At 34.4% G+C, this 21451-nt stretch overlaps 1 protein-coding gene across 1 annotated transcript; it reads right to left on the bottom strand.

Annotated features, from left to right (window-relative positions):
- Window positions 1–7831: 7831 nt before the first annotated feature.
- Window positions 7832–12487, bottom strand: LOC110930450 (B3 domain-containing protein At2g36080). Its single transcript, XM_022173753.2, has 3 exons — window positions 11751–12487; window positions 11044–11240; window positions 7832–8526 (listed from the first exon to the last, which is right to left on the bottom strand). Exons 1-3 carry the CDS (start codon window positions 12397–12399, stop codon window positions 8482–8484), a joined length of 891 nt encoding a protein of 296 aa, XP_022029445.1. The 5' UTR covers window positions 12400–12487; the 3' UTR covers window positions 7832–8481.
- Between the last annotated feature and the right edge of the window lie 8964 nt (window positions 12488–21451).

Below are 21451 nucleotides of genomic sequence, written 5' to 3'. Positions count from 1 at the left end.
AATTTCGATACTACTATTGAGTCATGTATCGACCCTCTAAAGTGCATGTCAAAACCCTGTCGAGAACTAAACAAATGTGTCGAACCAAGCACCATGAGATTCACGGTTCAACCACAGAAGGTATGGGCAAAACTATCCAGTAAAACTTCAATATCTCAATTAAACAACGAGCTTATACATCATTGGGTATTTGAGATACATCAATTTATCCTTAAGTTGTTTGTGTTTAAGATAAAGTTTAAGATCATGAATACATGTTTATAAAACCCATAAACACATCTTTCATAAACTATTCTATTTAAGATTCATAAAAGTTGGGTTAATAATGAAAGAACTTGAGAATTAAAAATATCACTACAAGTTTTATAAAAAAAGGAGTTTATTAAAAAAATTTATCAAACAATTTAAAAAACATTGAAGTATGATATAACACTTTCAACTTTTAGAAAGTGGGAGTATAAAATAAATGGTTTTTATTTCAACTTTCAGCATGCAAAAAAATCTTGAGAAAAATGCAAGCATTTTGAATTTTGATATAAGACTTCAGATAAATGACACTTATTTTTATTTTTAAACAACACCTGAAATGTTAAAAATTACTTATTTTAAATGTTTTATTTCTCGATAATGATTAAAAAAGATTGAAACCTCCATACTATGAATTTGTTTTGAAAAAATCAGTTTCTATAAATGATATTAATGATGATGGGTTAAATTGCAAGTTCTATCGTTTCGATTTTTACCACCTTTGAGTATTAAGCCTAATTGTCATTAATTTTTCTGTTAATTCAGTGTAGCATGACTAAAATACACTTATATAATTTTCTATTAGTATTCAAATGTTACATTCAATAAACCACAAGAACTATCTATGTAATTAACTCTAAAAAAATATAAAAAAACTCATTATATTTGTAAAAAATAATATTATAAAATATGCAACAAAAATATTTAATAATTATATTTCTAAAATTAGTATACATACAATTGCCAAACTTCTATTATGAGAAAAAACACTATACAAGAGACAATATTTAGTTTTTTTTAATAATTTTATATAACTATTTTCAAAATGAACTACAAAGTGTAAAAAGTCATAAAACACCATAATGTTAGCCATAAAACACACTCAAAATCCACAAATAACAAAGTGAAGATTACTAAAACGCCATATTTGTGGGTTTTGTGTTGTATTTTGGCTGATAAGGCTTTGATTATCGAATGACTAACATTAGTGTGTTTTATGTTGATTATCATATTGTGTTTTATATTCATAGTTCTATGATGGTGTGTTTGAAGTTTTTTTATTGACTGATAGGGTTTGGAAATTGTGTTTTAGTGATATTCACTCTGATGTTTGTGAGTTTTAAGTGTGTTTTATGGCTGAAATTGTGGTGTTTTATGACTTTGTACACTTTGTAGGAAAAATGGACTTTGTATCCGAACCCCACCCTTTTATTATATTATATTATATTATATTATATTATATTATATTATATTATATTATATTATATTATATTATATTATATTATATTATATTATATTATATTATATTATATTATATTATATTATATTATATTATATTATATTATATTATATTATATTATATTATATTATATTATATTATATTATATTATATTATATTATATTATATTATATTATATTATATTATATTATATTATATTATATTATATTATATTATATTATATTATATTATATTATATTATATTATATTATATTATATTATATTATATTATATTATAGAGGATGAGTTGGGTAGAAAGTGGTTTTTTCCTAGAAAGTCTAGGAAGCAATAAGAATGTGACACGTGGCATGGAGGGATTTTAACTAAAAGGGCACTTGTGTAATTTGACATTTTATTTTATTTTTGGAATTGTATCTCTCATTAACTAATAATGCATAAGATTATGGAAACTGTTTCTCCATGATTTTCTGAATGGTGGTTTCGAAACCCTTGATCTACAACACCAAACCCACCTTTAAACTCAAAGTCCGTCGGACCACCACCACCACCGACGGCAGTTGAAAGGAGTTCATTTCTGGTGGTGATGCCTACCGGCGATTATGGAAAGTGGTGGAGGTCAAGAACTTCGGCATTGGAGGTGGTGGTGGTGGCGGTTTCTTGATTTTCCGGCCATTTGGGAGAAATCGGTGCCACGGCAGCGGTGTCAGCACACCGTGAGAGGAAGACAGGGTAGAGGATTTCTTGACGTTCTGTTTTAACAACAAGCATTCATGCTGGTAACGCTGGATGATTTCTTGACATTGTGTTTAATAACAAGCAGATTAATGCCGTTGTGTTTTAGCATTCATGCTGATAATGCTGGAGGATTTCTTGATGATGAGTTTTACCATTCATGCTGGTAACGCTGGAGGATTTCTTGACATTGTGTTTTAACAGCAAGCAGATTAATACAGTTGTGTTTCATGTTGGTAATGCCGGAGGATTTCTTGACGTTGTGTTTTACCATCCATGCTGGTAATGCTGGAGGATTTTTGACATTGTGTTTTAAAAGCAAGCAGATTAATACAGTTGTGTTTTAACATTCATGTTGGTAATGCTGGAGGATTTCTTGACGCTGGGTTTTACCATCCATGCAGGTAATGCTGGAGGATTTCTTGACAATGTGTTTTAACAGCAAGCAGATTAATACCGTTGTGTTTTAGCATTCATGCTAGTAATGCTGGAGGATTTCTTGGCGCCGTGTTTTACCATCCATACTGGTAATACTGGAGGATTTCTTGACATTGTGTTTTAACAGCAAGCAGATTAATACCGTTGTGTTTTAGCATTCATGCTGGTAATGTTGTAGGATTTCTTGACGTTGTGTTTTACCATTCATGCTGGTACGATATGTGACATTTGTCACGATGTGTTTTCTCTGATGTTGTGTTTCTTCATGAAGGATAGAAGGAAGAGAGAGAGAAGAGAGAAAGGGAGAGAGAGAGAGAGAGAGAGAGAGAGAGAGAATTGCAAGAAATGTAGGGTGATTTATGGAATGACAGTTATTTTCATATTTAAAACAAGCTAAATGACATATTTACACCTGATTAATTAAATAATCCTATTTTTAAGAAACGCATATTACCAAAATGCCACCAAGATGATCTCAACCATTAAACTCACCCATTGGATGGCCCAGATCGCTTACTAGACTTTCTAGGAAAAACACACTTTCCGCAGGATCCCCACTCTTATATTATATTATATTATATCATGTTATGTCTTGTTACGTAAAACATGGTTGCAAAAATCGGTAGGCGCTCCCTAGTTGATTAGTTAGGGAGTTGAGAGTACTCAACTTATGCGCGGAGTCCTTGGACATGTTAAATTATAAAAAAATAGTTTTCAGTAAATTATATATATATATATACATATATATATATATATACACATATATATAAGGTAAGGTTCATGCGAGAACCACCTTTATTGCAAGAACCAATGTGAACACAACCTAAAATAGGTAAAAAAACCTAACCCCCCCCCCCCAAAAAAAAAAAAAAACCTAACCCCCCCCCTCCCCAAGCTAAATGCTAAAAACTAAACCCCCAAAAAAACTTAAAAAAACCCTAAAAAAAAAAAAAAAACCTAAACCCCCTCCCCCACCCCCCCCCCCCCAAAGCTAAAATGCTAAAAACTAAACCCCCAAAAAACCTAAAAAAATCAAAAAAATATCTAAAAAAACACACACAAAAAAAATTTATAATATTTTTTACATTAAAATCGCTACTTTTAGTAGCCAAATTTTTTTTTTTGCTACTAAAAGTAGCAATTTTTTATAAAAAAATATTAAAAAAAATTGTGTGTTTTTTAGCTATTTTTGGTTGTGTTCACATTGGTTCTCGCGGTTCTTGCAATAAAGGGTGGTTCCTAACGGATCATTCTCCTATATATATATATATGTATGTATGTATGTATTTCATATATCATAAGTTTACTAATACTTATTATAAAATACGTGAATATCGATATAAATAAAAATATACATGTTCAAATAATAAAGTATATCAAAAATTAATATTCATTCCTTTAAAAATAGTATTTATTATTTAATATGATAAACATAGGAATCATGTTTTATTTTTTTAAGTTAAACTCGACCTCAATTGACCTACTAGATCTGATTATGGTCAAGGTTGACCGCGTTTGATCGATTTTGAGTAATTAGGCGGAGTTGAAGAAAATCATCTCGGCTGCTTACCTTGTAGCGATTACTCAGGAAGTATTCGGGCTCAGAAACCTTGTTTTACAACCATGACCTAAACTAAACAAAGAATATAATATATGGTATGATATAATATGACATGCTATAATATAATATAATACAACATAATATAACATAACATAAGATATCACATTACATAATATTTATATAATATTATATTAAATAAGCTAAATAAAGAATAATATTATATAATATAATATTAAATAAACTAAAAAAGAATCGTAATAAAAATTTGTAGGTCCAAATATAATACAGGACAAAAAAATGTGTGTTATATTATATTAAAAATAATATGCATGAGTTTTTTATTTATCATAATTCTTTTTTAAAATAGTTATATAAAAAATTAATAAAAAACTAAACATTGTCCCTACTACAATGTTTTCTCTCATAATAGAAGTTTGGTAATTGTATGTATATTAATTTTAAAAATATAATTATTAAATATTTTTATCTAGCATATTTTATAATATTATTTTTACAAATATAATGAGTTTTTTAAATTTTTAGAGTTAATTACACAGATGGATCTTGTGGTTTATTAAAGGTAACACATTTGAGTACAAACAGAAAATTATATAAGGGTATTTTAGTTATTTAACACTAATTTAACAGAAAAATTGATGTGAGTTATCCTTAATACTCAAACGTGTTACAAAATCGAAATCATATAACCTGAATCTGTTAAAAAATAAGTTAATTCTCAAATGTGTTATTTTCAATATACCACAATCACTCTCTATCTAATTAACTCTAAAACTTAAGAGCACTTGATCAGTTAAATTTGGTATAATTTTATTATCAAAATAGTGTTATTAAGTAAAAAAACATATTCAGATAATTATATATAACAATTCACACGTAATCTTAGTCGCATTTGATTGCTTTTTTTTGTCTTTTAGGTTTTTGTCTTTTTTATTTATTTCTAATAACACCACCTAATCCGTTTTTGGTGTCAATTTTGTTTAAATAACTTGCCTTTTATATATAAGGCCGTAACTTTTCCTTGACTTTCAAGAATATAATGTTATGACGTGGTTTTTTCATCATCACACTCGCGATTTGTTTATTTTTTTACCTTTTGAACCCGTCGTAAAACGTGCGTGGTAACCCAGTAGTTCAAATACATTTTCAGCATATTTTAATGTTTTTGTTTTAAGTAAATTGCCAAAATCGTCTCTGAGATTTGGGCATATTTGTCTGTTTCATCCAAAACAACTTTTTTGTACCATATTGTTCTTCACTTTTGAAACTTTTTGCCATTTTCCTTAAATCGTCTAACTTTTTGGCCAAAATCGTCCTTGAATTTTTAGATTTTTTATCATTTTCATTTAAAAAAGTTGTTTTGTATGAAACTGACAAACATACCTTAGGAAAGATTTTGACAATTTACTCTTTTGTTTTTAAGCCTTATTACTAATTTAAAAGGAACCTTTAATGGGCATCATTAAGATGCGCGTTTCACAATTAAATTTTGAGGTTTGAATAATAGAGAATGTTAGTTAGGCTGGTGGGTATGGGGTCTATCCCTATCCCCGTCGAGGACCGGTGACGCCGAAACACCATCCCCCCCCCACCCCGTCCTCTCCATCGGGGTCTTGACGTTGGAGACGATCCTCCAATGGTAGCCCCCTTCAATTGTTACCGTTAAATAAAAAAAATTAATTTACCAAATTTATTTCAAAAAGCAACGTTCATAATCCACAAATATATAAATTTCAAACATTTTTTCATCTCCATTCACCATTTTAACCCCTTTTTCTCATCTCTCTCTCTTTATTTTTTATAAAACATTTTCCACTTTTATAAACTTATATTCTACCATGGATCACTTCAACAACCCGAACGTCCCTAACAACCCGAACAATCCTAACAACCCGACCCAACCGAATGTTTTCTCGGTTCCGGGATATTATCCGACAATCGAACTGAACCAATTCTCTCAATATTCGTCAAACGCCTTTTCCGCATTCCAACACTCACCGAACCAATTCTCTCAAAATCAAGCCCTTCAACAAATGATGATGCGGGGTGCTTTTAATCTCCAACCGAACCCGACGCAACCCGTTCAACCACAACCGAACCCGACGCAACCCGTTCAACCACAACCGATCCCGACGCAACCCGTTCAACAATCCGAACCTGACGACGATGTGGAAGTTGTTGCCGAAACCCAACCGCAAAAAGAAAAAGGCAACCGAAGAAAAGGCAAGCAAGTGGTGGGTGAGCAACCGTCCAAACCAAAGGCGAACCCGTGGACGCCAATCGAAGAAGAAGCCTTAGCTAAGGCTTACCTAGGCACGTCTACACACCCGACAAAAGGTTGGTAAAACTAACTTTTTTTTAAGTTTATATTTTTTAGAATTAGTTTTTTACTTTTTGTAACATATTTTTTGTAACATATTTTATAGGTAATAATCAAACGGGTGACAGGTTTTGGAAGTTGGTTTTGGCGAAGTTCCTTGAGCTAATGGACCAAGGCCCGTATCGAGATATCGACTCGGTGTCATCAAAGTGGCGAAAAATGAACGGGTTCGTCAATAAGTTTTGCGATGAATATAATAAAATATATTCAAGTGGGCGTCGTAGCGGCATGAACGACGAAGATGTGTTTAAAAAGGCGTTGGAGATGTACAAGGCGAACAATGGTAATACCAACTTCGCACACGTTCGCGCGTGGGAAGTTTTGCGAACGCACCAAAAATGGGCGCTGATTCCCAACGAGGTGGAGATGGCGAAGCGGCAAAGGACATCGGAATCGAGTAGTTTTAGCGCCGGTGGATCGGACGCGAGGTGTCACATAAACTTAACGGTGACGCCGACTTCGACGAAGAAGAATATGCCGTAGATGAAGCGGAGCGTCCACCGGGCCGGGACAAATCAAAGAAGGAGCGGGCGAAGGGGAAAGAAAAGGAAAAGGCGGACCCGAAGATGGACGAGTTTATGAAACAATTTAAAACGTACACGGACGTATCGGCCCAAAAGGCGAAGGCGAATGAGCGGGCATCGAAGAAAAGTCTCGTGTGGCGGAAGAAAAGTTACGCGAAAAGGTCCGATTGTCAATGAAAAATCCGATTGTCCGATGAAAAGATTCGGCTCAAGGAATGAGAAATAATAACGATGGACGTCGATAATTATCCCGAGCCGAAACGTTCGATGTTGAAAAAACTACAAACCGACATCATGAAGAAGCATCAAATTATTTAAGTCTATGTTTTTTTTAAGTTTATGTTTTTTTTAGTTTATGTTTTTTTTTTTAAGTTTATGTAATGGATTTTAACATTAATGAAAATATTTTGTTAATTTATTTGTTAAATGTTAAAAAAAGTAGAAGATTAAAAAAATAAAAAACTTAAAAGTGGTGGGGTATGATCATCTAGGACCATCCTCCCATTTCCACTAGTTTTGTGGGAATGTGGGATGGACCATCCTTGAGAGGCCTATGATATGACGCCTATGTGACGGATCATCCTCTAAGAAAGGATGAGCACCATACCCTCTAGCGTTATGGTGTATTTATCTTAAAAAAAATATAGTAATTTTTGTAACAAAAACTGAAAAGGTGAAAAAAAAATGCTAAATTAAATTAAACAAAATTAGAACTAGTTACATAAAATATGGAGAAAATGAGAACAAGAAGTTAGTAGCATTGGTTTCATCCTAACTGCAGCAACAGAGGGCAGAATAGTACAATCACCAAGTACTACTTTTTTTTTGAACGGTACTACTACTACTACAAACATTACACAAAAAAATCTATCATACTGAATCACAACAGTTGCCGAATACCTAAATGGACCCCCTTATGGACCTTTCTACCCCTAATCATTTCCCTTTTTCTTTTCTATTTTCAGTGGCTATTACGCCTTACAACTTGAAATAAAAATTCTACGAAACAGTTCGGTTTAGAAAGCCAGTTGCATGATAAAACAGACGGATCGGTTCAGAAAGCCAGTCGCATGAAAAAACAGATGAATCGGTTCAGATTGCCAGTTGTGTGACGACATAGACGGATCAGATCGGTTGAGGTAGCCGATTGTATGAAATTAATGATTGTCATATTCGGTCTTGTTTGAAGACATCTTGAGATTTTTTTTTCTTTTTCCAGATTTTATGTACTATTTTCTTTGATGGGTTACATGTTATTTCACCAAATTGTTGGACAGCAAAGCATTGCATGGTGTTTGTTGACAAAATTGAGAAATCCAACACATGTCACATTCCTCAGATCTTATCCTTGATGTTGGTGGTACCTCATCTGGCTGAAATTGATGTTCTGTTACAAGCATACAGTACTACCCACAATTAATTTTCATAATAATTTAAACTATATCATTCAAGAAAAAAAAAATAAATGGACATATATCTTTCACAAGTAAGCCAGATCCCATATGTATCAGAAGTTATAACCATTGAGAAATAGATACCATAACTATGATTATGTTGAGAATAACCTTTAACTATGAAGATCAAATAAAAACTATCACAAGAATGAAAAAAAAAATCATTATAGAAATAATACATATTATTGAGAACCAAAGGAAAAAAAACACAAGAATAATGGTGTATTCCGCTGAGCCATTAAAAAAAAGTATATTACCATGATAGTTTTCATTTTATTTCAGATAAAACTTTATATATGTAGCGCTATAAAAATGTTTTCCAACTTAACCAACTTTATAAGATAATAAAATAGATAATCAACAAAAAAGGTTAACCAACAAAAATTACATATATATGAAAAAAAGAAAACATAAATTTAAGTTTATACATTCTAAAGTATTTTTGATGATGAATGAATAAAAAAAAATAGATATACGAAATAATTTAACCTATTTTATTACTATAAAAAATTATATGATATGAACAATAACGTAAAATATACCAAAAGATATCTGTTATCTTGGAATTCTGGAAAATGAAATTAACCTATATAATCTTATAAAGAGATATATGATGATAAAGATGAAATTAACCTATATAATCTTATAAAGAAATATATGATGATATTTTCTACAAAATTAGGAGGAATCTTAAACACATGTAAGAACTGAAAACTAGTTAGGAAGTGACTAAAAGGTACAAAGAGTTTGGTTTGGAAGTAATTAAAGTCAAAATGTTGGACCACAAATTGGTATTGCAGCCTACAATTTTTTTAAAGTTTTTAATTAGCTTTCACACCGTATTTTGCTTGTAACTTTGCAATAAATCGCTATCGGTTTTGAATACTATTTTTAGATCAATATTTAAAATACAATAATATTGAAGTTTGAGAGATCATCCAAAATAATACTTATATGTGTTATATATAGTTTCTAATACTATTTTTTCTGGTGTTGTTTGTTCCCAGCTTCTTGCTGGCTATTTATATATATATATATATATATATATATATATATATATATATAAAAAGTGATTTTGCCGTTCAGAAAAAAAAATACTTTCCAAAAAAATATATATATATAGTTTGTAATATTTTTTTGTATATCTAAAACTCAAGTGACACCAAAAACAAAATCAGTATATAAAGTTTAAAATTAATTACCTGCGAAGTAAAATTGGGAAATACAAATTTCCAATTGTATTTAATGTCATTTACTTTCTGAATCTGAATGACAGTTTAAGGTACATTTATTATTGGCTTTCACTTAGTTTAGACATTTGTAATTTATATATACAACAAATGATTCTACCAATATGTTGGCCCTGTAATATTCTAATATTCTATTCCTTAAATACCCTTGTTTTATGTTTGTTGTTTTGCATAATATCCAAATCTGTAAAGGATCAAACTGGAAATGAACTTCATACTAGTTACAGATTTTAGCTATTAATTCGAGAAAGTATGTTAATTTGTGGCGGTATTATCCTATAAATATAATACAACCTGCCATTTATTAGAAAACTTATGATCCAAACTTCCAAAGTTAATTATTATAATTTTAAAGAGTATTCCGTTATAACAATTGACTAGAATACATATATAACTAATGATGTGCACAAGTTGCATGTACATAGCTAGATTAATATAATATTAGAAATTATAATAAAGTACTTAAGGGGTTTTGACTAGTCTAAGTATGATTAGTTAAATAAATAAAAAGTATATGCTTCATTTGAGGAGGCAGCAAAATCATTACTGGCGACTATCACATTGTTTAACTTAATTAAATAAAATAATCGGATCAGTTCCTTTAAAAAAGATTAGTAGATTATCCTTGAACTTACAAAAAGATTTCAAGTTTACTAATTTTTTGTTTATGCTTAATTTTTATTTAAGTTAAAGATTAATTTTGCATTTTAGAAAATAATAAAATGAAGACTCTAATTATTATGGAAGATTGGAAGTGGAAGTATATAGTACTTACACTATTAATACTTTTGACTAAATGTAATATAATTATTTCCCAATTGGCTCAATTTAAATGGTCAGAAATTTTTCAAAATAATAAAGTTTTGAAATTCGCCTAAAATAATTAAGTTTTTTTTTTTTTTGAACGGTTAACTGGAAAACTATAAATCATAACCTTTCTTGAAGATTGATTTACTCAAGACATTTTTCTTAATTCATATAATTTAGTAGAAACAAAATTCAGTTTTCATTCCTTTTGTGTCTTTAATGTCCCCAGCGCATAATGTGTTTTACTTGATGTCGATGGTTACCAAAAAAAAAAACTTTTATATAACCATATAAATTAACCAGTTCTTTTCATTAACTGAAAAATAGGATAGTTCAAATACACAAATGAAATCCTGAATAAAAATCAGATCCTAAAAGGTAGAAAACTCATACCATGTTGTGATTGAGATTGTTGGAATTTGAGTAATATTGGTAGTGGGGTTGACCACCTTGGCTTGAACCATCTTGGCCTGATGGTTCAGTTTCATCTGGACATTCAAGGTTCACACCAAATAGTCTCACCCTTCTTGGATTGTTCCCATTAGCCACCATGTCTCTTTGGTTGTTTTCTACATTATCATTTACACCTCCTACATTTCCATTATAATATCAGAAACAAATAAATATTCTTTATTTCCTCCCATTTAATTCTTGTTATGTTTCTTACAAATATCCAATAAATTGTTGTAGATAAAAAAGAAACAAAACTTCCACTTAATTTGTGTGGTTTTCTGTGTAATTCTAGAAAGAAAATAAGACAGAAACAATTTCCCAGATTAATGGAGTTTTATAATACGAAAAGCTAAAAAAAATCTAAAACATCACATTCTATATACTTGAAAAAAGCTTTTAAATATACATGTATAAATATTAAATACTAAAGAAAATAGCAAACAAAAAAAATAGATAAAAATATTACTCATAAATTAATTATGTTGGAATATACGTAATTAATGTAATTAAATGCTAATTATGTAATGAACTCCAAAATTATTGTTGGGGAAGTGTGATAACTCATAATTATTTATTAAACACGCATTAACACTTCTAAATTAAGAAAATAAGAAAAAAATAATAAAAATAATTATAATAATAATTACCTGCATGAATACAGGCAGGTTGGTATGGATGAGGAGGAACCGATAGAGGTAGGTGGTGCGAAGGATAATTATACTGCGCATTATAGACGACCCTGGTGGTCCACCCATTAATCTGCGCACCACCACCACCACCACCTGGCGAACCCACCGCCACACTCTCCACCGGCACCGGCCGCCGTCTCCACCCAATAAAAAACCGGTCACCATCAAACCTATGCCGTTCAAACAACACAACATCCCCAGCATCCAACCGTTTTTCCTTAACATAACGGCTCCACCCTTTAGTCAACACATAACTCTGACTACTATTCCAGTAAGAATACCGGAACCGCCAGGGTTTCCCGGCTTCATCTTCGAAACAAAGTAGCAACCCTTTTGTTTGGTCAACGGCTGAGTCATTGCCGGGAAGTGGGAAGTGTTTTTCAGCGTGTTGTTTGGGAATGACAAGCCGGTTTAGCTTGCCAACATCACTAGGTGTTAAGGGTTTTTCAAACATGGGTTCTTTAGGGGTGTCTTGGTGGGTTGAAGGTGGGTGGTCAATGGTGGAGAAGGGTGAGGGTTTGGGGGAGTCCATGATAATAGGGTATGGGTGTTGGTGAGTCCACCACAAGGGGTCTGGTAGGTTAGAAGATAAGTGAGTTAGGGACATGTGTGTGTTTGTGAAGGTGGGGAGACTGTGTGTGGGGGCAGAAATAGGAAGAGAGAGGGGAAAAGAGGCGTGAGGAATATGATTTTCGATTGGAAACACTATTTGGGATGTGTATATGTAGCTAAGACTTTGGGATGGGGTGGTATTTTTTTATTTGTTTTTTTTTTTTTTGAAAATCTTTTTATTTTTGTTTTGTTTTTTATGTCTTGATAAGAAAACAATTACAACATAGAACATGTGATCTTTCTTTCAGTGAAGTTATGCTTCTAGCAGGTTTATTTCTCTAAAATGGTAACTACAAAAAACTTAAATATTTCATTTACTTTTTACAATTTTAATTATTTGAATTAGAAAACAATTACAACATAGAATGTGTTCTTTCTTTCAGTAAAGTTATGCTTCTAGCAGGTTTATTTCTCTAAAATGGTAACTACAAAAGAAATAACTTTAAGACCATATGTTATGGCCTGTGTCCAGGGCAGCACCCCCCCCCCCCCCCCTAAATAATAACTAAATTCCTAAATCAACTTTAATGTCCATTCATCATGAGTACATATATAAATATCATTCAAATACCATATGGTGTGGGTTAGTGTCTCCGTCTAGCTCAGATGTTTGACGCCCTCAACACCATCCGGGTGGCGCCAAATAGAGGCGTTATGATGTCCTCCGCCAAGCCCTTAACAGGCGTGAGAAGGATAGAAAAGGGGGGCCCACAACCTTCATCACTTTCACCCACAACCGAGAAAGGAAGAAAACGGGGGAAGAAATGGTCGGCCTCCATCTCCGAGTAAAGCTTGATGTCGCATCTCGTTGAATTGGATAGAGATATAGGGTTTATTGGGTGAGCTTATAGGGTGTATTGACGGGCCGGTGCTATTGATGGGCCGATGTTGAGGTAAATTGTGTATTGATAATCAGCTGGTGCTATTCTTAAGGAAACCGACATTTGTTGACGACATATGCCTTATGTCCAAGGCTTGATGCAAAGTACTATCGAGTCAGTGGTCTCACTGGAAGCATCCTCTCTATTTTTACTAGGTAGAGGTAATGTTGTCTACATCTTAAACTCCTCAAACCATACCTTAGCTTTGCTATTGGTGGGATTTACTGAGTATGATGATGATGGTGGTGGTGGTGGTGGTGGTGGTGGTGGTGATGATGGTGATGATGATTAAGTAATAATAAGAGGGGTTTTATCTCACTATATGGTAGTTAACAATAAAGTCTCTCACTTACATATCACTTATGTGACGTTGATGTGGCATGATAAACACCCTAAAAATAATTAGAATGTCCCAATATGTCCTAAAATACACCCCAAATACGAGCACTAGCCCTAAATACCTTTATATAATTAAAAATTAAAATAAAAACAATTTTTATGGTTTCTGGCGGCCGCGAAGATCCTTAAGGGCTCTTACGCGGGCCGCGATAGATGGGAGATCAGGCGGAAACCCTAGCGTGTCATGGTTCGTGGACGTGTTGGGTCTAGGGTTCGAGTCAGCCAAGCTATAGAATAAGCGGCAGAACTAGCAAACACCTTGACAGATGAGTTAGTGCGTACACGAGAAGAGGATCAAAGGAAGAACCTAGCTCAAAGGCTTACCCAAGAATTTCGTTATGGAAATTCCAACCGTGGGAAAAATGTAGGTTCTACCTCTGCACCTTATTGTAAGTATTGCAAAAGGTAGCACTCGGGAAAATGCTCCACTTACTGCAATTTCTGCAAGATACTAGGGCACAAGGAAGAAGACTGTAGGAAGAAACCTAATAATGGAATGTGCTTCAACTGTGGAGGAAAAGGTCACATCAAGCCGCACTTTCCGAAACTAGTTCCAGCCATGGGCAATAAGACTACAAAAAATGCTAGAGCATTTGTTCTGCCGGCAAATGAAGCCAAGATGATTCCGGACGTGATAGCCGGTACGTTTTTAGTTAATGATGTTTTTGCTAAAGTATTATTTGACTCTGGTGCGAACCAAAGTTTTATTAATACTTCATTTTGCAAACTTCTCAACCAACCATTAACTAAACTCCCACAAGAATGTCTAGTAGAGACAGCAAATGGGGAAACCGTTAGGATTTCTGAAATCTTGCAGGGAGCAAGAATAGAATTTTTAAATCAAAAGTTTATTGCAAACCTTTACCCAATGAATCTGGCAGGATTCGATGTTGTATTAGGAATGGATTGGTTAATAACCAATAAAGCCAGTATTTTATGTGATCAAAAGTCAATTCAAGTAAATTCACCAAAGGGTGAAAATATCACAATTAAAGGAGATAAGCCATCTAGATCCACGAAATTCATCTCTGTGATGAAAACAGCAAGTTATATAAGAAAAGGATCTTTAGTGTATTTGATTTCCATAATCACTAACACTAAAGGAAAAGAACTGAAAGATATTCTAGTAGTATCTCAGTTTTCAGATGTATTTCCAGAAGAATTACCAGGACTACCGTCAGACAGAGAAGTTGAATTCAGAATCCATCTGCTACCAGGGACAACACCTATTTCCAAAGCACCCTACCGTTTGGCACCCGCAGAAATGCAGAAACTGAAGAAAAAATTAGACGAATTGTTGGAGAAAGGATTCATACAGCCAAGTTCATCGCCATGGGGAGCACCAGTCTTATTCGTTAAGAAGAAAGACGGATTTATGAGTCACCAACCGAGATTAGAAGTTTCTTAGGATTGGCCGGTTATTATAGAAGATTTATTCGAGATTTTTCTAGAATAGTCATTCCCTTAACTAAGCTAACCTGTAAATCTATTAAGTTTGAATGGGGACTGTAACACCTCGTAAAATCACGACCAATGTAATAAAGACACGTGTCATGGACTTTAAACGTGTAATGGATTGACCCGGAGGGACTAAAATTGTCAAACAATGTAAATATGTGAATAAAAGGATCCAAAGTGTCAACATGCCTAACTTGTGCCTCTGATTGACCTCACACGACGTTCGTATTCTTTAATGAATAAAATATCGAACTTAGAAAGTCGTTTATGCTTAAATTGAAAAGTTTACAAAGCATAAGGGTTAAATGTGTCAACATGTTTAAAGTTACCTCTGAATGACCTTTTAACATTTCCAAAACTTTGTAATACTTCCTTATACTTCCATGAATATTGGATAATAAATTCGTGGAGTTTCGACGCACGTAAATAAACAAAGTGATAATCCCAAGTAATAAGGGTCAAATGCATCAATGTTGCATTTCAAGACCGTTCGGGTGACCTCGTGACTAACCGAAAGCTTATTGATAAAAGTTTAAAGACTCCAGACCCTTAAAAGTTATGTTTGGGGGTTAAAAGTGCAATAAACGAAAGTTAAATAAAGTTTAAATGGACCAGGGACTGAAATTGCAAAGTTGGCAAACTGTTTACCGGAGATTGCCCTTTACGCGGGCCGTGTAAACCTCAGGCCAACTCTTACGCGGGCCGCGTAAAAGTGCCAGTAACAGCAAACCTGCACAGCTGCAGGTTTGATCAGTTCCACAGCCTTTGCATGCCTCAAATCGATACCAGGGACTGAGCCAACATATTTTCATACATAGGGGACACCTGGAATCATTAGGGATCATTTGTAGGGGTATGTGGATCAATCTTGGAGCTCTAGAAATGCTATATAAGGGCTCTTGTTCTTCATTTAGCACTTGCACATTTTAAATTTTATTCACAACTCTTTCTCTGGAGCTTTATAGTGTTCAAGCAAGTTTTCCTCAGCTCCTAATTCGTGCTAAGAGTCCTTGTAAGCATTCTTAGCCTCTCTAGTTCAAGTTTTATTAGTTTAATGACCAAAAGTCAAAGCCGTCGTAGTTAACCTTTGACTTAGTGATTAATCACTAATGGTCCAGCCATCATTCGAATTAAAAGTGGATATGAGTTGGTAATTATGTGGGTAATAAATCCTTAAAAGGGCACCTACTGATTCTCACTCTAACTTGGTTAATTGTCGGGTCAAACTTAATATGAAAAAGTCAACAGAAGCTATTTTTGCAAATAAATTCATAACTTGCAATGCAGAGGTTATGGAACATGTTTTAACATTAAAATAACTTGGTAAATGATATAAGAACATGCCTAGGCATGTTCAACCCGACAATTCTGAGTTTAGGCTCGGTTCGGAACCGAAAGTCGCAAAAATAGACTTTTGCTTTGACTTTCAGTTCTGACCCGATTTAGCTTGTTTTAGATATGCCTTAGGGTTTCCTTAGGACCATATTGCATGTTAGTATAACCCTCTGAGATTATACTATATGGTTCCTATTTAATCCGAATCATTTGCATGTTTCCATTAAATGCTTAATTGTTAACCATTATGCCCTTTTGATATTAAAACGAGATTTTGAAAATATGAGAGGACAAAAACCTTTATTACTGATTTATAAACATGTCCTAAAAATTTGACATCAGTTTGAGGTCTAAATTAGGAGTTATGCTCAATACCGTAAATTGAAGCCTTTTTATTAATTAAACGACATTTTTGGCATAAAACCTATTTAAACCCAAATTTTGACACCAAACTTTCTAACCAATGATGTAATATAATATTTTGGGATTTTTGGAGATTTTTATTAATTTTTAAACTCATCATCACGTGGGGTTCTTGCTTTGATTCAGTAATTGATGGTAATACCCTTTTTGCTAATAAAATGTGTTTTACATAACATTTTGATACCAAATCTTTTTCTACTGATTTCATATGTTAAATAAAATATTTTAAGCCTTATGGACTGATAAAAATCTCAGCTTTCCTTTTATAACCTGAAAATCGCCTAAAACCGACTTTTTACGCTTTTTTAAACACATAGTATGGGTTAAAACTATGTTTAACATTTAAGACCCATTACCTACTGATATTATAAGTGAATTTTGATACTTTAACAGTAAGTAAAAGTTTTTAACTCAGATTTCCTGAATTGACCCTTAAAGCTTATGTGAAATGACCAAAACACCCCTACGGTGCATAGTTTGGTTATAAATGATAAGTTTCACATATATACAATATCTTACTGATATACCCTACTGAAATAAATATTTTTACTGATCATTTTAGACCAGAATCTCAGATTGTCATTTAACCTCTTTTGTAACTTTTAAAATGACCAAAATACCCCTACGGGGCTTAAATTGGTTTTAAATCCGTTTTGGGCATAATGGAAGGTATCCTACTGATATCACAACATATTTAAGGCATATTAACTTGTGAAACCTACATGACTTATTTTGTTACCCGTTATGCATTTTTCACGTTCGGTGCGGTTTATGTAACTAGTTTGCATGAAATAACCGAAACGGGTCAAACCTTATCATTTTGCTTCAAAATCCAGAATGTGTTTAGTTTACCCATATTATACAAGACTTCATACTTGTCGGGTCTAAATCACATTCTAATTCGGTCTTTGCTTAATTTTGCGTTTTGAACCGTAAACCTTTCATTAAAACTAACCGGTCTAAGTTTAAACTTAAGTAAGACCCGTTAGGAATCTAATAGGTTATTAAAAACCTTCGTTCCTGATTTAGGAGCCTGGTAAAAGATATTTGCACTTGCTGATTGTTATACTGCTGAGATAAATTTGCATATTTTCCTCAGGTAAATACTTTTGACTTACTTTCCCTTATACGGGCTTGGGTTACGGTATATAAAATACCACTTGGTCGGGTATTGAATCTTTAATCGTATGAAGGTTAAATCATTGAGATAACCCGTTTAATCTATTTTATTTGTTTTAAGCCTTTGGGGGGTTAATGACCATGTCCTGGATATCCTCGGCTCATTCATTGAAATGGCCACGACTTAAGCACGGGGTGCAGGCATACACCTGCCGGTGCGTATGTAAAATAATATACCCGATTGTTCGAGAATAACTCGCTGTGGGATATATTATGTGGTGTGTCTATTAATCTTTAACCCGGTATTTCTAACCCGGGCTACTGAACGTATAACAAACATATAATTCTTTTACAAGATTATTTGTAAATAATTATCCCAAGTTATAAAAGATTATTTGTGCCTTGTGCATTTAAATCAATTTCTTAAAACATTTTCAAAAGTGTCGGTTAATTGTATTTACCAGTGTAAACTGACGTATTTTCCAAAAAGGTTAAGTGCAGGTACTAAGCGTAATGGGCTGGAACTCCTCAGTGAATAAATAAAAAGTCTTGCAAGCTTTTATCACTTTAAGTCTGTTGAACAATAGATTTTTATCTTTGATCCGCCTGTGGATCGTTTTACAATCCGTTGTGTAATACTTTATGTTACTTTCTATTCGGTTTGTAATTTTACTTTAGACTTCCGTTGTACATTAAACTGTGATTATTTTACTATGACGATATCAACTACGTCACGATACTCCCCACCGGGCCCACCGGTAATACATGGAAATATCGGGGTGTGACAGGTTGGTATTTGAGCCAACATTGAGTGAATTAAACACTAGCCTTTTGTGTTTAATCTCAGTGACACAGTTGCACATTCCTTGACTTCCGAGTCTAGGCAAAGGACTTAGGACTAATCCTAATCTTTTATTTTGTCCTTTATTGTTTTTCCTTTGTTGTTTCTTTTGTTTGTTTTTACAGGAACAAGAAAATGCCGCCACGTATCCGAGGAAGAGGTAGAGGCGGAAAGGCCCTAGTTTTCACGAGTCATAACCACGAGGCCGGACCATCACACCGGCGAACTCCTTCGGTAACCATGAGCACTAGTCCTCAAGAAGACTGGAGGACCTACTTAGTGCCTGCGAGGCGTTCTGTCTCGCTCAACTCCTCACCTTCATACCACGATTCTTTCAGGCTCCATCAAGGCAACGAGTCCGACCATTCACGCCATTCCTACTTGCCGTTGCAGCGGTCGGGTTCTCACCGCGCCTTTCAGGACCTGACCCCGTTTTTCCAGAGCCGGTTCACTCTGGTAAACCAGGTTCAAGAACCAGAGGGTCCAAACCCTCTGGGACCCGCTGACCATTATCCTGAGATGCGGGATATGGAGATGGATGATGATGACCCTGATTCTGCCGAGCCGCCAACTGGTACGCCCACGCATCCCATAGAGATTTTCAGACGGATCGTCTTTTCACGGTTCGGCATACAGGGGTCCAGACAGCTTTGCAGAAAGGTGGGCCACCTACCCTTGGGAGTTCACTCCTCCGTTCAACCCACCTCAACAACAACAGCAGGATCCCTTTGAGGATTCGCGTTTTCAGGCGGTTACACCACCGCCACCGCCGCCGCCAGAGCAGCACCCGCCTCCGGGGCCACCGAGGCGGAGAAGATCAGGAGCACGGATGTCCGTGCGAAGGGGATTCCACTTCAGCACCCCTCAACACTCAAGTGGCAGTCATTACCCGCCACTGTATGAAGACCCACAGATGGGTGGGCCTTCAAACCCAGTTTCTGAGGTGGACTCTACGCCAGTCACACCATCACCAGCACCACAGATGGGTTTTGATAACCCAATTCCTTCATACGCCGGTGCAGCGGCGTATAACCCTTTTGAGCAGCCAACCTATTCTGGCTACAACTACTACAATGCCCCTGATGTTGACCCGTATCTTGTAGCGGCAAACTACAATGCTCTTCATCCTAAAGGGCCCTACGCACCTTCCTACCAGACTGGATACCCAGCTTATGGGATCAATACCCACCACCTCCTCAACCTCTGCAGCAGCAGCAGCCGCCGCCGATCCAACCACCGCAATAGCAGGAGATCCTTCAAAGGTTGAACCAGGTGGAACGGGATGTTCAGGTGGAGCATATAAGCCGTCGGGGTCTACTTAAGGGTTTGGCTGATTTAATCAAAGGGAGGAACAGAAGGGATTATTGAGATTCCTTAATTGTTTGTTTGGTAATTTTAATTTTCAGTTAAGTCCCTGTGTGGACATTTATTTATATACCTAGTCCCTGCGAGGACTTGTATTTTCATTTTAGCCCCTGCATGGGAAAGTTATTTATGTAAAAGTCCCGTTTAGGGATCTATGTACTTCTTTTAAGTTTAATGGAATGTATTAGTTTAAATTTCATTTGTCATCATATGCATGAATCTAATATATGAAATAAATCAAAATATCATTCCTTTTATAACTGATCTGCCACTATATATTAAACAAAATCTTAAAGGCAAAACCTAGCCCATGTGTCATTTTAAGACAGGGCCATGATGGTAGTTCCTTATTAAGATTCAAATCCTTGTTAACATTTGAAAACATGTTAACACTCCTGGCAAATGTGATTCGATAAAATCACATAAATCATCCTTATATTGGATTCTTCCAATTTCCTTTTTCTTTATTTATTATTTAATCATCCATTAGTGATGAAATGCCTACGGGCCTTATTTATTATCCTTTGAGACAAAAGACAGTTGTAGTCTATGATTCCCTGTCAAGAAAAGGTAATGAACTGTGTTCAAGCCTTAATGCCTTGACCCTATAAGATCATGGCTTTTAATTTATAACTGTCCTTGTGACTTGGCCTTTTGTGCCATTATAATATTTTAATAAATTATAACTAAGGATTAATTATAATGAAAATCCTAAATAAATATGCTTAACAAAGTTAACCATTATGGTTTATTGATACCATGGCTAATAAATCATCAAGAATGACAATTCTGTTATAGACTTCTGAATATATAATTGTCATTATTTTATGTAGCAACCAAGCTACATGGCAGAGTCAAAAGAAGTCAATAGTCATCCGAGGGAAAATCATGATACTACCAGAATCAACTTAACTGGTGCGGATCTTCAAGCATTGATTGACAATGCTGTTACTAAAGCCATGGGCAGGCAATTTAGAGAATCAAGTGGTACTAGGAATAAGACCCTATATGTACCTCATCCAAAACCACCCTCTAAGACTCATGTATCTCAGAAGGACGAATCTCATAATTCGTCAAATCAGAGAAGTGTTCCCTCTAGACAGGTTGTGCTCAGTCAGGAGCCTTGGGTTAAAACCTGTTCTTGCAAGTATTTTGTCTCCTGTAAGCCCAGAGACTTTACAGGGGAGAAAGGAGTCATCGATTGTATGACTTGGCTTGATGAGATG

This window comes from Helianthus annuus, chromosome 14, assembly GCF_002127325.2.
Source record: "Helianthus annuus cultivar XRQ/B chromosome 14, HanXRQr2.0-SUNRISE, whole genome shotgun sequence".
Lineage (NCBI taxonomy): Eukaryota > Viridiplantae > Streptophyta > Magnoliopsida > Asterales > Asteraceae > Helianthus > Helianthus annuus.
The sequence above is the reverse complement of the archived record's forward strand: the minus strand, read 5'-3'. Positions and strand labels throughout refer to the sequence as shown.

Excerpts from the sequence above, each read along its gene's own strand:
- LOC110930450 (XM_022173753.2), bottom strand. The coding sequence starts at position 12,399 with ATGTCCCTAACTCACTTATCTTCTAACCTACCAGACCCCTTGTGGTGG. Across the intron at positions 11,241-11,750 it reads ACCTGCCTGTATTCATGCAG|GAGGTGTAAATGATAATGTA; the intron begins GTAATTATTATT and ends ATGGAAATGTAG. Across the intron at positions 8,527-11,043 it reads ACAATCTCAATCACAACATG|AACATCAATTTCAGCCAGAT; the intron begins GTATGAGTTTTC and ends TGCTTGTAACAG.